A 14,634-nucleotide genomic window follows, 5' to 3' on the forward strand; every position below is an offset into this window, starting at 1 on the left:
AGTAGTAATTATGACCTAAAACATACTAAGACATGATATAAATAGGTAAAACTTTTACACATTTCCTGCATAAGCATGAATAAACTATTTATAAATATATATACACATATATATAAATATAAATAGTGTAAGCATGACAAGTAATTAGCATTTAACATTTATTATAATTTACAAAACATTTCTAACATTTCTAAACATGAATATGCATTTATAATGGATGGAGGGCATTATGAAGTGTTACAGTTCATCTCTACTGGACAAATCATGTAAACGTTAATAGTACTGAACTATTACGCAAGACTTTAGCTCTCAGTTAACCGAGATTACCGGACAGTAGAGTCCTACTGTACAATAGACAAGCTCCTTTGAACTAATAGAAGTTGATAAATCAGATAGTATAGGTAAGATTAACTTCAAATCGAATATCAAATGTACTGAGAGGAATGCAGTACAGTCATTTGAAGGAATGTGTATTATTCAGTCAAAACAAACACATTTTACTAGTCAACTGTTTTTCATTTTGAAAAAAATATAGAACTTTGGTCAAATGAGCACATGCCAGTAGGTAGACTGGTGTTATTTCACCCCGGATCAGAATCTGTGATGCTCCTCTCATTCTCTCTCATGGCACAACCTCACTCTCTGCTGGTGTAAGACAGTCATCTCTACAATTATATTGGAACCCCATGTCTATGGAGTGCCTGTCTGATGCAAATGGCCCAGTAGGAGTTAAATGTGATGTTATGTGTGTTGTTAGGATTGCACATTTTAAGAGCAAAAAACTACTTTATAGTGGTTTATAATCTGGCAGCATTGACAGTATTGTGGAGGTAGTTTATACACGGTACTATAGCGCCCTCTAGTGTATAAAATCTGACAGAACACAGGAAACCGCTGTCAACTCTGAAATGCCATATATTTGAAACGTAATACATCCACAGTTCACAGAACAAACCATACAATGACAGAAAGTCATCTAATAGAGGCCATCAAATAAAACAGCCTTAATTATGTATAAACAACAAAAAAAATGGCACGTATTTGTAGTCCCCTAAGTAAATCTGGTTACTGGCTCAGAGCTCTAACCGCTAGGCTACCTGTCACCCCATATAATACACCGTTGTTTTGTACTGGGGTATGCGATGATTTCACATAGTAAAATACTTTGAAGTTGATTGAATAATCAAACATAGCAATATTTTTATATCCATTCTGTACCTTTACTTTACTAATATTTGTCATTCAATTCCAAAACATACACACTATATTCATGTCCTCATCCTAACACATTGACAGTGTATATCTCTTAGAACACTTTCCACTGGCATCTTATGTCTCTTCTCTACATTTTGGTACCTTCATTATGAAATCTCAATATATCTGTCTCTTTTTGTACGCTCATAAATATCATACATCTTTTACCCAAGGATATTGTCATCTAAACCCTTGTTATAGGTTATATTTATCCAAATGACATTAACGGACCTCAAACACACTCTTAAAAAATGGCATAGAGGATTATTATCATACACACTATCTTGACCATTTCAGTGGATTGGACATGTTTTTTTTATTGCTAAATTGATGTTCATAAGTTATAGTGCAAACATTTCAGGCACAGCAAAACATAGCTTTAGCCCTCTATTTAAAAAAAAAAATATATTTTTACAAGAGGAAACCACAGATTTCACTTGCAGTCAAAGGATGGTCCATGCTATATGGTATCCTTGGGTCGTCCCTACCCCATTGAAGTAGAGATGTCAAATGGTTAATGGGTTAGGGTACGACGTCCCAAGGAACCCTGATAGGACTGAACGTCAAAGCACCCAAGATGAATTCAGTTTCCATGGGAGTAAGGGGTAAACTTAGGAAGGACGTAGCTGCGCATGGTGACTGTCCCTGTATCAGATGGAGGGTGTTTGATGTTATGGCTTCTCTCCAGATGCCTCTTCCCTGCCTCTTCTCCGCAGGTATCGGATGGCAGACAGCGCACTTATATTGGCCAGGAGAACTGTGCAATGTTCCGTGGGAAAAAAATACCACATGAGCCAATAGCATGACTGCGTCATTCTTGACTGAACAACTAATGACATTTTCTTCTTATTGAATTGAATGTTTGAGACATGTTGTATAATAATGTAATCATATAATATAATAATAATCATATAATATATATATAAACTCATAAGAACAAATAGATTGTGGGGAAAAAAAGGAATTAGATCTAGTCTAATACTAGACTAGAATATAATAATATTCTTCAAAATATAACATTGGCTTTAAAGGTCAACTGCCCCTTAAAACCAACTTCTCTTGTTTAAAACAGCATGTGGCATCAAAATTAGTAAGAATAGTTCATTTAAACCTTTATTTAACTAGGCAAGTCAGTTACGAATACATTCTTATTTGCAATGACGGCCTACCAGAAGGCAAAAGGCCTCCTACTGGAGCAGGGATAAAAAAATATAAAAAAATAGGACAAAACACACACCACGACGAGAGACAACACAACACTACATAAAGAGAAACCTAAGACAACAACATAGCAGGGCAGCAACACATGAAAACACAGCATGGTAGCAACACAGCACGACAACAACATGGTAGCAACACAACATGGCAGCAGCATAACATGGTGGCAGCAGCACAACATGGTAGCAGCAGAAAACATGGTACAAACATTATTGGGCACAGTCAACAGCAAAAAGGGCAAGAGGGTAGGGACAACAATATATCACGCAAAGCAGCCACAACTGTCAGTAAGAGTGTCCATGGTTGAGTCTATGGAATAAAGAGATGGAGATAAAATGTTCCAGTTTGAGTGTTTTTTGCAGCTCGTTCCAGTCGCTAGCTGCAGTGAACTGAAAAGAGGAGCGACCCAAGGATGTGTGTGCTTTGGGGACCTTTAAGAGAATGTGACTGGCAGAGCGGGTGTTGTATGTGGAGGATGAGGGCTGCAGTAGGTATCTTAGGCTCTCCAGAGGGTAGTGCGGTCTGCACAACGCATCACCGGGGGCAAACTACCTGCCCTACAGGACACCTACAGCACCCGATGTCACAAGGAAGACCACAACCACCCGAGCACCTGCTTGTTCACACCACTACCATCCAGAAGGTGAGGTCAGTACAGGTGCATCAAAGCTGGGACCGAGAGACTGAAAAACAGCTTCTATCTCAAGGCCATCAGACTGTTAAACAGCCATCACTAACATAGAGAGGCTGCTGCCAACATACAGACTCAAATCTCTGGCCACTTAAATAAATGGACTTAATAAAGGTATCACTAGTCACTTTACATAACGGCACTTTAATAATGTTTACATATCCTACATTACTCATCTCATAGGTATATACTGTATTCTATACCATCTACTGCATCTTGCCTATGCCGCACGGCCATCACTCATCCATATATTTATATGTACATATTATTTTTCATCCCTTTACATTTGTGTGCATAAGGTAGTTATGAATTTGTCAGTTTATTTGTTAGATATTACCGCATAGTTGGAACTAGAAGCACAAGCATTTCGCTACACTCGCATGAACATCTGATGACCATGTGTATGTGACCAATAACATTTGATTTGATTTTGATTTGAGATAGGGGGGAGTGAGACCTACTACGCGTCTCACAAAGACACAACGGTTGGAACCAAAAATCTCAAATTTGGACTCATCAGACTAAAGCACAGATTTCCACGGGTCTAATGTCCATTGCTTGTGTTTCTTGGCCCAAGCAAGTCTCTTCTTATTGGTGTCCTTTAGTAGTGGTTTCTTTGCAGCAATTCGACCATGAAGGCCTGATTCACGCAGTCTCCTCTGAACAGTTGATATTGAGATGTGTCTGTTTCTCTGTGAAGCATTTATTTGGGCAGCAATTTCTGAGGATGGTAAGTCTAATGAACTTATCCTCTGCAGCAGAGGTAACTCTGGGTCTTCCTTTCCTGTGGTGGTCCTCGTGAGAGCCAGTTTCATCATAGCGCTTGATGGTTTTTGCCACTACACTTGAAGAAACTTTCAAAGTTCTTGAAATGTTCCGTATTGACTGACCTTCATGTCTTAAAGTAATGATAGATTGTTGTTTCTCTTTGCTTATTTGAGCTGTTCTTGCCATAATTTGAACTTGGTCTTTTACGAAATGCAGTTCAAGAAATAGAGTTTGGCAAATATTTACTAAATAAACTAAAGTGAAAAAAAGGTAACACGAAAATTACATAACAATAACGAGGCTATATAAAAGGGTTACCAGTACTGTCAATGTGAGGCGGTACAGGTTAGTTGAGGTAATTTGCAGTGACTATGTGACTATGCATAGATGCATAGATAAATAAAAAGCGAGTACCAGCAGTGTAAAAAAAAGGTGGAAGGGGGGGTCAATGTAAATTGTCTGGGTGGCCATTTGATTATTTGGTCAGCAATCGTATGGATTAGGGGTAGAAGCTGTTAAGGAGCCTTTTGGTCCTAGACCTGGCACTCCGGTACCGCTTGCCGTGCGATGTCAGAGCAAAAATCAAGCCATGAGGTCGAAGGAAATGTCTGTAGAGCTGTAGAGATGAGATTGTGTTGGGGCACAGATCTGGGGAAGGGTACCAAAACATTTCTGCATTATTGAAGGTCCCCAAGAACACAGCGGCCTCTATAATTCTTAAATGGAAGAAGTTTGGAACCACCAAGACTCTTCCTAGAGCTTCCCACCCGGCCAAACTGAGCAATCAGGGGAGAAGGGCCTTGGTCAGGGAGATGGCCAATAACCCAATGGTCACTATGAAAGAGCTCCAGAGTTCCTCTGTGGAGATGGGAGAACCTTCCAGAAGGACAACCATCTCTGCAGCACTCCACCAATCAGGCCTTTATGGTGGAGAGGCCAGACGGAAGCAACTCCTTAGTAAAAGGCAATTGACAGCCCACTTGGTGTTTGTCAAAAGGCACCTAAAACTTTCAGATCATGAGAAACAAGATTCTCTGGTCTGATGAAACCAAGATTGAACTCTTTGGCCTGAATGCCAAGTCTGGAGGAAACCTGCCACCATCCCTACGGGGAAGCATGCTGATGGCAGCATCATACTGCGGGGATGTTTTTCAGCGGCAGGGACTGGTAGACTTCAACAAAGTAGTGGGTAAAGGGTCTGAATACTTATGTAAATGTGATATTTCAGTTTATTTTTAATACATTTTCCAAAATAAAATAAAAACAGTTTTTGCTTTGTCATGATGGGGTATTGTGTGTAGATTGAAAAAAAACAATTTAATCAATTTAAGAATAAGGCTGTAATGTAACAAAAATGTGGGAAAAGTCAAGGGGTCTGAAAACCATGCTTGTTTCCAACAGTTTCTACCAATTGCAAAGACATCTGAAGTCATCGGTGGTCACAGAAAGACCGATAAACATCTTGATTTTGTGTTTAGCTGAGATCTTCTATGTATAAAGCGACACGGCAAGGAAAACATAAAGAAATCATCTAACGAAGCACGTAGCTGCTCTATGACACGTAGCTGCTCTAATAACAAGCATTTTCAAGTGTAACTTTAGTAACAATGGTTTTGGGAAACATTTCGGAGATTTAACCATGCTCAGACAAAGGTTCTAACGATGGACTTAGCCTTAAGGTGCTATTGGGAAACCAGGCCAAGGTCTATAGAATGTACATACCAGCCTTCCACGCATCTCCAGCTTGTGGGTTAGCGGACTTCAACACCCAGGAGGCGAATGCGATGCAGACTAAACACATGTCTGACTGTCTGAGAGGTACAAGGGAGGCATCTAATCCTAGAAAGGACACAGTATGTGGCTGTTTAAATAGTCAAACACAATGTATCACATTCAAGATTGAACATTCTCTACTGTTCCGTACTGTGCTGGCTTGGATATTTTCTTTTCACACCGTCCTCTCCAGCACGTTTCCAGCAACTATCGTGGATGTGTAATGAGGCCAGCGCAGTACAAGTTGGCTTGGCTCAGTAGATTGAAAAATATATTTGACTTATACAAGTATAATAGAATAGATGGCAAATACCTATGCAATGGTAAAGATGACACACAGGTGAAACTGTTTGTGTGAGTACTTTGGAGTACTTTGTGTGCTCTTTGGCTACAAAACTAAAATATAAGATCAATGGGGACGTGGCATTGCTCAGTTGTCTTGGGAGTACAATTGTCCCCATGGAGCACAGAGGAAATGGGCTTACTGTGGTAATGTACGTTCACGCAGGGAATATGTCCAGGAGGAGATCATTGATCTCAAATCCCATACCTGCTGCAGACAGACTAGGCCTCATTACATTAGGCAGGAAATGTCCTGTTCTTTCACACTGTGCCCTGATCAGGTTCCAGCCATAGCGATACCTGGACTAATTCCAAACAATCTAAAGTCTGACACTGGGACAGCTCTGTGGCAAACAGGTATTTCTGTGCACCTTAAAGGGATGTTCTACTAAAGAAAAATGTCCACTTTGGCTGTTGTTGACTCCAAGACAGTTTTTGGATATGTGTTTTGCTAACTTCCCTTTAAGGAAAATCTATGGGTGAATCATTGTTGATCACCATGTTAAACACATTGTGCTATGTGTGTATATTGTGCTATTGTGTATATGTGCGGTCAAGGTCACTGTTCCGTCTTAGAGCTGCTTACTGGATGGAATGGTGCTCCTTTGGCCACCATGGTGGGCCTATTTATACTTACCATTTGACGGCAAACATGTGAATAACGCTTGGCACTAGGCAACTTGAGATGACACGGACAGTGATTGAAGAAGAGTTATCACGTGCAACCATTCCTCTGGCACTTGGCGTAGCACTACTACGTGCGTCTAGTCAATGTTCATTGACAGCTGGATTGAGGGAGCACGATCACAATAGTTAGTGATCGATTATGACTAAGGTCTTCATCTAACATGTGATTGTCATCAACTATTAGATTGCACTACCTCTTGCCAGCTTGCAAAATTTGGCATGGTAAATGACTTGTCTGGTTGATGAGACGTCAGCTAACCAGATTACAACCAGATAAAAAAAAAAACATCCTTTTACAACCAGTATACAACTTGGCCATGATGTCAAGAAATGTATCAGTTTTCCCAGCTGGGTTAGATACATAAAAAAAAGTAAAATACTTGAAGACTCCAAGTGCTGAATGTGCATAGTAATGTGTGTGTGTAATAGAGAAAATGGCCTTACTGGGATTAGCAACAGCCATCTGCAGATCCGGATATCTCCTCTTCTGTTCGGCCAGCTGTCTGAAGATCCTGCCTTCTAGGTTGTACAGCAGTTGATCAGGAAAAGGCTGGTCTTGGATGCCCAGCGTGTGGATGGGTCTAATGCTTCTGCAGAATGTACTCTTGATCTCATCCACAGGAACCAGCGACCAGGAGTCAGATCTCTGACTTCGGCTGGTGGAGCCAGTGAGGCGGACCTTCCGTAGGGAGAAATAGTTTTTCCAGAAGAAGTTCTCACTTAGACCCTCGTCTGTGAAAAAGTCCTCATATATGTCCGGAGCCACTATTACACCTTGGGTCTCATTTGGCTTATGGCTCAACCGCGTGATCACCCGGATCGGACTTCTGACTTGGTTATCTTCCTCATCCGAGTCTGCAGACGAGTCACTGGAGAAGAAATGATCGTAGGCCTCCGGGAACTGAAGATTCTTGTTGGCCGAATGCTGTGGGATGGGCAACAGATGGATGGGCAACAGCTCATCCTTGTTGTGGATTGATGCCTCCCTGACTGGGTAGAAGAAGCTTCCTGCATCAAACTCGGAGTAGAAATGCTCATAATCAGGGACTGAATCACTGTTGACATAGTAGGCGGCCATATTGTTTGTTTCCGATGGACTGGCCTCCGATTTATTTCCTCCAAAGATGTACTGGATGATCTCAGAGAAAGAGATCTGATTGCTTTCTGTTGACACATCCTCCGAAAAAGATGCTGAAGGCAAAGAATTCATGCTACTGTGCTGCCTCACTAAATGTCCATCACTGCAGGACTCCATTTCTGGTTCTCTTTCCTCTGATATGACAGCTGGTAAGGCCTGACCTTTCAACACCTGGCAAAGTGGTTCAACTTCCAGAGCTAGTAGGTTCTGCACGCTGACGTTTTTGCAAATTTTTCTTACGTACTGTGGGGCACTGCCTGAAAATATTGGTCGGGGGATGTAACTTACGGAACTTAGCATTGCAACATTTTCTGGGTATACACCAGCCCCAACGCTAACTGAGTCTGGCTCGCTTTCCCATAAGATACCAATAGAGTTGGATGATTCATTTCTCGTGGTTGGATCAGTGCTTGGATTATCAGCATTTGGATTTTGTGAGAATTTTTGGTCAAAATCAGAAATGGTGGAAATGTCGCCACTGGAGCGGTGAGGTTTGGAGTCGTCCAAGTGAGTGAAGTAGCCTGAGTCTACGGCATCAGAGCTGTCGGCTGCCTCAGCCTCTGGTGGCTGGGGGAGAACACTGGACTGGTGGGCATTGCTGACCATACGTAGTCGCAAAATGTCATTAATGGTCAGCTTCTCCATCTCATTCCAAAAAGTGGAGATGGCATACACAGGACGTGTTTCGTCGGGTGCTTTTTCAATCCCCTCGCACTCTGCTGTTTTGGCTGTGCTAACAGTGTCCTCTGTGTTGCCCTCTATATCAACTTTGAGTTCTGGAGTATCTTGAGACGTATCCTGACTGTCATGTTCAGACATTTCCCTTGTTGCTTTGCCTACAGAAAGTTCTGCTTCTTGACCATTGAATCTGGTTTGAATATCAGGTGTATCAGAGCTTTCAAATAACGTCATTGGCAAGTCTATGTCAGTGTTACCTTTATCTGGCAGTGCTGTCATATATGTTTTGTTAGACTGAAACCCAACAATTTGGTTACCTTCCATTTGTAATTCAGGGGATTTCGAAAGTGAAATATTTGATTGAGTTAATGGGACATTCTCTGGAGTACACGAATCAGGGTCTTTTTCAGTGACATTATAACTTATGTAAGTATTATTTATTTCATCTGCCTGATTAGAGTTCATAGCACTCTTTGGAATAACAGAGTAACAAGAGACAGTAAAAAGAGGTATTGCTAATACAGGATTAACTGTCTGGTTTCCACATGTTGTTTGACTGATTACGTCATCTGATTTTGAACAGCAGGGCTCATTGAAACTATTGATTTGGCCAAGTAATGGTGTCTTGGTAGGTTTTAGTGTTGTGTTAGTGCTGACCACTTCTGATGGCATACTCTTATCAAGAGTTGGGATGAGTACATTTTTTAATTCTTGGTGCATCTTGAGGACTATGTTTTCATGAGCAGGCAGCTGCAATGTGTTTGAAACAACACCACTGCTGCCTTTAGAGATGAGTAAGTTGTTCTTTCTGTGTGCGGTGTTATGTTCTGTTGATTCTGATTCTGTATTGAGAATCTCAGATGAGGCGTCCCTGTTTTGAGTCTTTCCATTCACTTCGTGCAGTTGCAGAGGCCCAGACTCCCTTTGATATTTTGTGATGTTATCTGGGCCAAACGTTGCTTCCTCTGTGACCGGAGATGACTCACTAGAAGCACAGGTGGACATCGAGACTGGCAATCCAGGACATTCTTTAGATTCTGTTGATGGCTGTAATTGTAATGTGCTGCTTGGCTGTAAATTTTCTGCCACATTACCGTCATAATTAGGTGTTGACAAACCGCTGTCAACAGCTCGACCTGGTGGGGATGTTGATCTATCAGTGCATTCACTGTTTACAGGTAAACTAGATTTGGCTTGTTTGCAGTTCGCCTCCATACCAAGAGGCTCAGCTTTTACTGGCCTCAACTCATTCTTCTCAGTTAGTGTTTGACTTTGACAGTCTCTTAGAAGGGGAGTTGGTAAATTGAGGCTCACTTCATCATGCTCCACTGCAGTTGGGCCAGGTGTCACATTGTATCTGGCTCTCCCTTGGAGTATTTCTGAGTGTGTAGGTGGACAATGAAAACTCTGAGTTTGGTGAGCTGAGGATTTGATATGCTCACAGCCAGCCTCATTCATGCAAATTGCAGTGTAATCTCTTGATAGTCTTACATGAGCATCCATTTCTATTCCCTGTGCACATCTCTCCGCCTCAGAGTCACTATGATTGGCAAAGAACTGCCTCTTGTACCCTTGGCCACCGTCCACAATACCGACCGTTTTTTTTCTCCTTCTCTTCTTTTTAATGGTGAATGTTGGAGACTGATCTGGGCTCCTTACGCTCTGCTGTTCTGGGTCTTTCTTTGGTGATGTGACAGCAAGGTATTTGCCTTCTGTTGATTTATTGTGTGGCATCACTTCAAGGTTTTTAGATGAATCCCTATCAGGGTTAAGGCACGAATCAGAGGTTTTCCTAAGAAGTGGTTTATCTAACATGATATCCCCATTACTCTCATCACCCACACTTTTGCATACAGCTAACTCTGAGTTCAGCACTTTCCCAGAGGCAGGTGTCTTTAATGAGTTGGCTGTCATTTCCAATGTTGCTTTGAGTAAGTCACAGGATTGACCCTCCCTTTCCAGCCTCCCTGCTTCATTTGCTGGCACCAACATCCAATCCTTCTCTCTGATGTCCAACTCTACATTGGGATTGGTGGATTTGTCTGTCTTGCCCTCAGAGGCATCATTGACTGGGAGCTCAGGAGCCACCTTGGAGTCAGGCCTATCTGTTGTGTTGGCATTGTCTGGCTCTGTGGTTTCCATGCCAGTTGCTGCCTCACTGCTGGCAGACAGGGAGTTGAACTCTGGGTTGTTTATTGGCAAAGCGTCGTCATTGGCTCGTGGCCCATCACCACACACCTCCCCCTGAACCACCTTGCTGCTTTTCCCCACTGTTGCTTGGCTGTGCTCAATAAACTGTTCAGCTTCTGGGAGACTTTTAAGCCTCTCAAAGAACCTATTGATAGACTCCAGGTGCACATCCTCATCCTCGCTGCACGACAGGACATTCTCCAAGCTACCGACACCATTCTTGTTGAGGTAATGCTCCACGGGAGAACCCTCGGAATCCCGGGGGCCGTCCATGGGGCAGACAGCCTCCCAAGCATCTGACTTGAGGTCAGCTCGCAGACCCTTGTCTAAGAAAGTGGACCCTCCCGCATCATCAACGTCACTCAAGCTGTAGTCACTAATGCTAGAGTCCAATCCAGCCAGCGCGGGGGGGTGGAGGTCACACTCCTCGCACTCCTGGAAGAAGGAGTCCCAGTCACCCTCGGAGACGTGCACACTGTGTTCATAGTCATCCATTGTGAGGAAGGGTTACAAAACAGTTTCACCACTACCTGTGAAATAAATCAACACTGTGCTTTAAATGTCACTGCGAACATGGTGCGACACCTGAGAAGATAAAGATACTCGTGTCTCAAACTAGTTCAACAAAAAAGTGGGATTCTTAACAGTTCTACTGCAACGAATGACAGATAACTTCAACTCTTCAAAATCTTTGTTTGCTATCAGTTTAGGCTACATGATGTCTCAACCAAGAATTGGCTACGTTTGCCAAGTGCATTGCGAAAACTTGTTTGAGGAGAGCAACTAAGACTTGCCTTGCAAAAAGCATTCATAGATAATGTCTGCTAATGCATGATGATATGCTTTGTGTGGGCTATGAGCCCCCACTTCATGTGCAATTTCTTCTGTCTAGGTGGGGAGATTTAATCATTAACTAAAATAAAAAGCTAGTTGTCATGAAATTCATGTATGTCACAGATTCACTAACTCCAACAGTACTTGAATTGACCTTAACATTGAAATGACCTTAACTATTAAAGGACTCCCCCCACACATCTGTATCAGAAAGTGTATTGTCCATGTGTGCAGCCATAAGGTCCTACCTGTTAAGCCTCCTGCTGCTGTGCCACTCCTATATAGAGTGTTATGCTCCGGTGTCCCAGCAGTGGCATGCTGTTTCTCTACGTGTCCTCTGGTCGGCTGTCCATATGTTGTGAGAGTGCAATGTGTCAGGCCCTATGATCCGTTATAAATAGAGAGGTGCTTCGGTGCCTCTTATCACGTAATACACGCAATGCTCCAGTCTGGCGCTCGCCATCACTCCCAACAGAGGTATAACGTTTCAGCACCGTAAATAGACGCCACACTCACAAAGTGATCACAAGATCTTGAATGTCCATGTGATGTTAATGTAGTTTACCCACTTTGTCACACCTTCTTCATGCCAGTTAGACAAAAAGTGGTCTTTCGTATAAGTTTATATTTTGGGGGTTCCTTGCTTCCTTGTAGTAGTGAATTAGACAGATTCATTCTAACATTGGTTGTATGGAACAGCCAGGGCATAACACAACTGTAACTGGTGTTTCTGCAGTAAAGTCTTGCGAGGCAGCTAATGCTCCTGACAATGGCCACACTCCCACGGAAGAGGGTCATTTGTGGCAGTCAGTCAGCTGATACATCGCTGGTATGATGTCACTGGGTGACAGAGGATCTGAATCTTCCCCTTAGACACACTGGACACTGTGGACAGTCAGAGTGAATGCCAGAAAAGGTTGGAGTGCTGGAGCGGCCATGGAAAAAAATGGATGCCAGTTTATGTGAGAGTCGTCTGACACAGGCCATCTTGCAGCCAGAATCTAGCTATCTGATCCCTTCATGCAGGGCCAGCTCTAGCCTTTTGGGGGCCCTAAGCGAGATTTGGTTAGGTAGCCTCCCCACCAAGAGGAGAAAAAAAATGGTGTCCCCTCTTGACAGTGGAGAGAACAAAACTATTTTAAAGTACATTTCCTGCATTTCTACACATTTTGCCGTGGAGCATAGAGAAAATGTTGCAGTTTTAGAGCAAGTTTTCTGCAGTTCTATATATTTTGCCATTCGGAGGCGACCGTTGGGTCCTAAGCAACTGCTTATGTAGCTTATGCCTGGAGCCGGCTCTGCCTCCATGTGGGAGACAGAATAATTCTACAATTATTTCATCTGGATACAAAAAGTGAGTGTGTGCAAAGTGCAATAAAGTGCTAAATAAAAACTTTGCCATGTAACCTTTTGTATTCTTTCAAGCATGGCAGTAGATTAGGATGTATTTCATTTTTTTGGGGCTCCTTTTTATGGTTTGAGTGCGATCAACAGCTGAACTCTACAATAAATCAGACAAGTCAAAGAAGTGATCCTGAGGGTGATATCGACCATCCATATCTTCACAACAATCTATGGTTCTTATTCTGTTATTTTACGTGACTTAACTTTTGCATATACATTGTTTAAACTGTGAGGACTGCCATTCAGATGCCCCAGGATTAAACTGAGGTGGGTTTAAGACTTTGTTTACAGCTATCAGAATGATTTAATGAGAACAATGGGATTATGGGGCCATCCCTGCTCTAAAAATGTAATTGACTTAGATATCAAGATAGCATATAATTTATGACCTCATTATCAACACTTAATCTGGGCATAATAGACTGCTGATGTGTCTTGATTGCAATGGAATGGAATGACAAGGACATTGACTTTAGAAAAGGTTTAGATACAGAAAGCAAACAGGGCGCTTTCAAATTGTTCACCATATTGTCAGAAGAGTAGCCTACATTTGGAAACGCTTTCATCCACAGGGTTGGCTCACACAAACACCAGTTGGATTCCAGTCTTGGAGGAGAGACGGTTGTTAAGCATTCCGAACTTGCGTCTAAAAACATTCAGGATTTGCATCTACACTCCACATTCACAAACTCTATGACTATCCACGGCCACCACGGCCATTATGCGCCCTGATTTTCACCACTAAGGCTAATTATGGGAAAACAGCCCACCTAATTAACAAACTGCAGGCTGGGCCGTGTGCCCAAAAAAGCCCTATCAATGCATCTGGTTTCATAAAGAGACAAACCAGGGCCTGTGTGTGACTACTGCACCTGGGGCAAGAGCAGTGGGCTGTTTTGACGTGGGTGGGATTCTGTTGCCATTGACAGGATTAGGCCCTCATGAAGTCAGTTTTGGGGATTAAGATCAGAATCTGTTTGGACTACTTAACAGTAGCTAAAGCCCGGTTGGTTTGTGCTAATTGTTTCACCGTGTCACCTCCGGCAATTCAGCATATATTAAACAAAGCCTTGTAAACAGAGCCATTCAGAGGGCAGACATAGCGACATGATGTTGTTTATACAGAGAGGGTTTGTATGGATATGTCGCACTGGCTTGCATGCCTTGGTTGGTGGCACCTCAAGTACCTCACAGGTGGCACAGTCAGTAACATTTTCTATTATGACCAAGAGGGGGGAGCACTGTATTCTGTCTGGAGCATACTATGACAGAACAGTTGACAAAAGAGGCTGTTTTAGAGGCTTGGTGGTTGTTTTGACAATTTGACGTTACAAATGCCTCACAGGGTGTTTGAGGGCTATGTTGTTAGGGGATTAAGTTTGTTCAAGTTGAGCTTGACAACACAGTGAGCAAGACAGCACAGTCCCATTTAAACCACTAAAGCAGTGGTTTTAGCTGCATGGCACAAGTAATAAGGTTAATGTAAAAATGTGTGGTTGGTAATTTCAATGAATATACCCATTCAATTCTTGAGGAATATAATGGAAAAAATGCTTTTTGAGTGCAGCTCCTCCTGGTTTTCGTTGTCATTTGATACTTTGTTAACAAGACACGTAGGCATAGGCTATGGCTTCAAAAAATATGTTTTGCTATCATG

General features: G+C 42.4%; 1 protein-coding gene across 1 annotated transcript; it reads right to left on the reverse strand.

The window, feature by feature from the left end:
• Positions 1-897: 897 nt before the first annotated feature.
• Positions 898-12,054, reverse strand: perm1a (PPARGC1 and ESRR induced regulator, muscle 1a). Its single transcript, XM_021615958.3, has 4 exons — positions 11,822-12,054; positions 7,178-11,269; positions 5,654-5,770; positions 898-2,011 (listed from the first exon to the last, which is right to left on the reverse strand). The coding sequence occupies exons 2-4, from the start codon at positions 11,232-11,234 to the stop codon at positions 1,926-1,928; spliced, it is 4,260 nt and encodes a 1,419-aa protein (XP_021471633.3). The 5' UTR covers positions 11,235-11,269; positions 11,822-12,054; the 3' UTR covers positions 898-1,925.
• Between the last annotated feature and the right edge of the window lie 2,580 nt (positions 12,055-14,634).

The sequence above is a fragment of the Oncorhynchus mykiss genome, chromosome 9, assembly GCF_057628025.1.
Source record: "Oncorhynchus mykiss isolate SJ-2025 chromosome 9, ASM5762802v1, whole genome shotgun sequence".
In the NCBI taxonomy this organism is placed as follows: Eukaryota; Metazoa; Chordata; class Actinopteri; order Salmoniformes; family Salmonidae; genus Oncorhynchus; species Oncorhynchus mykiss.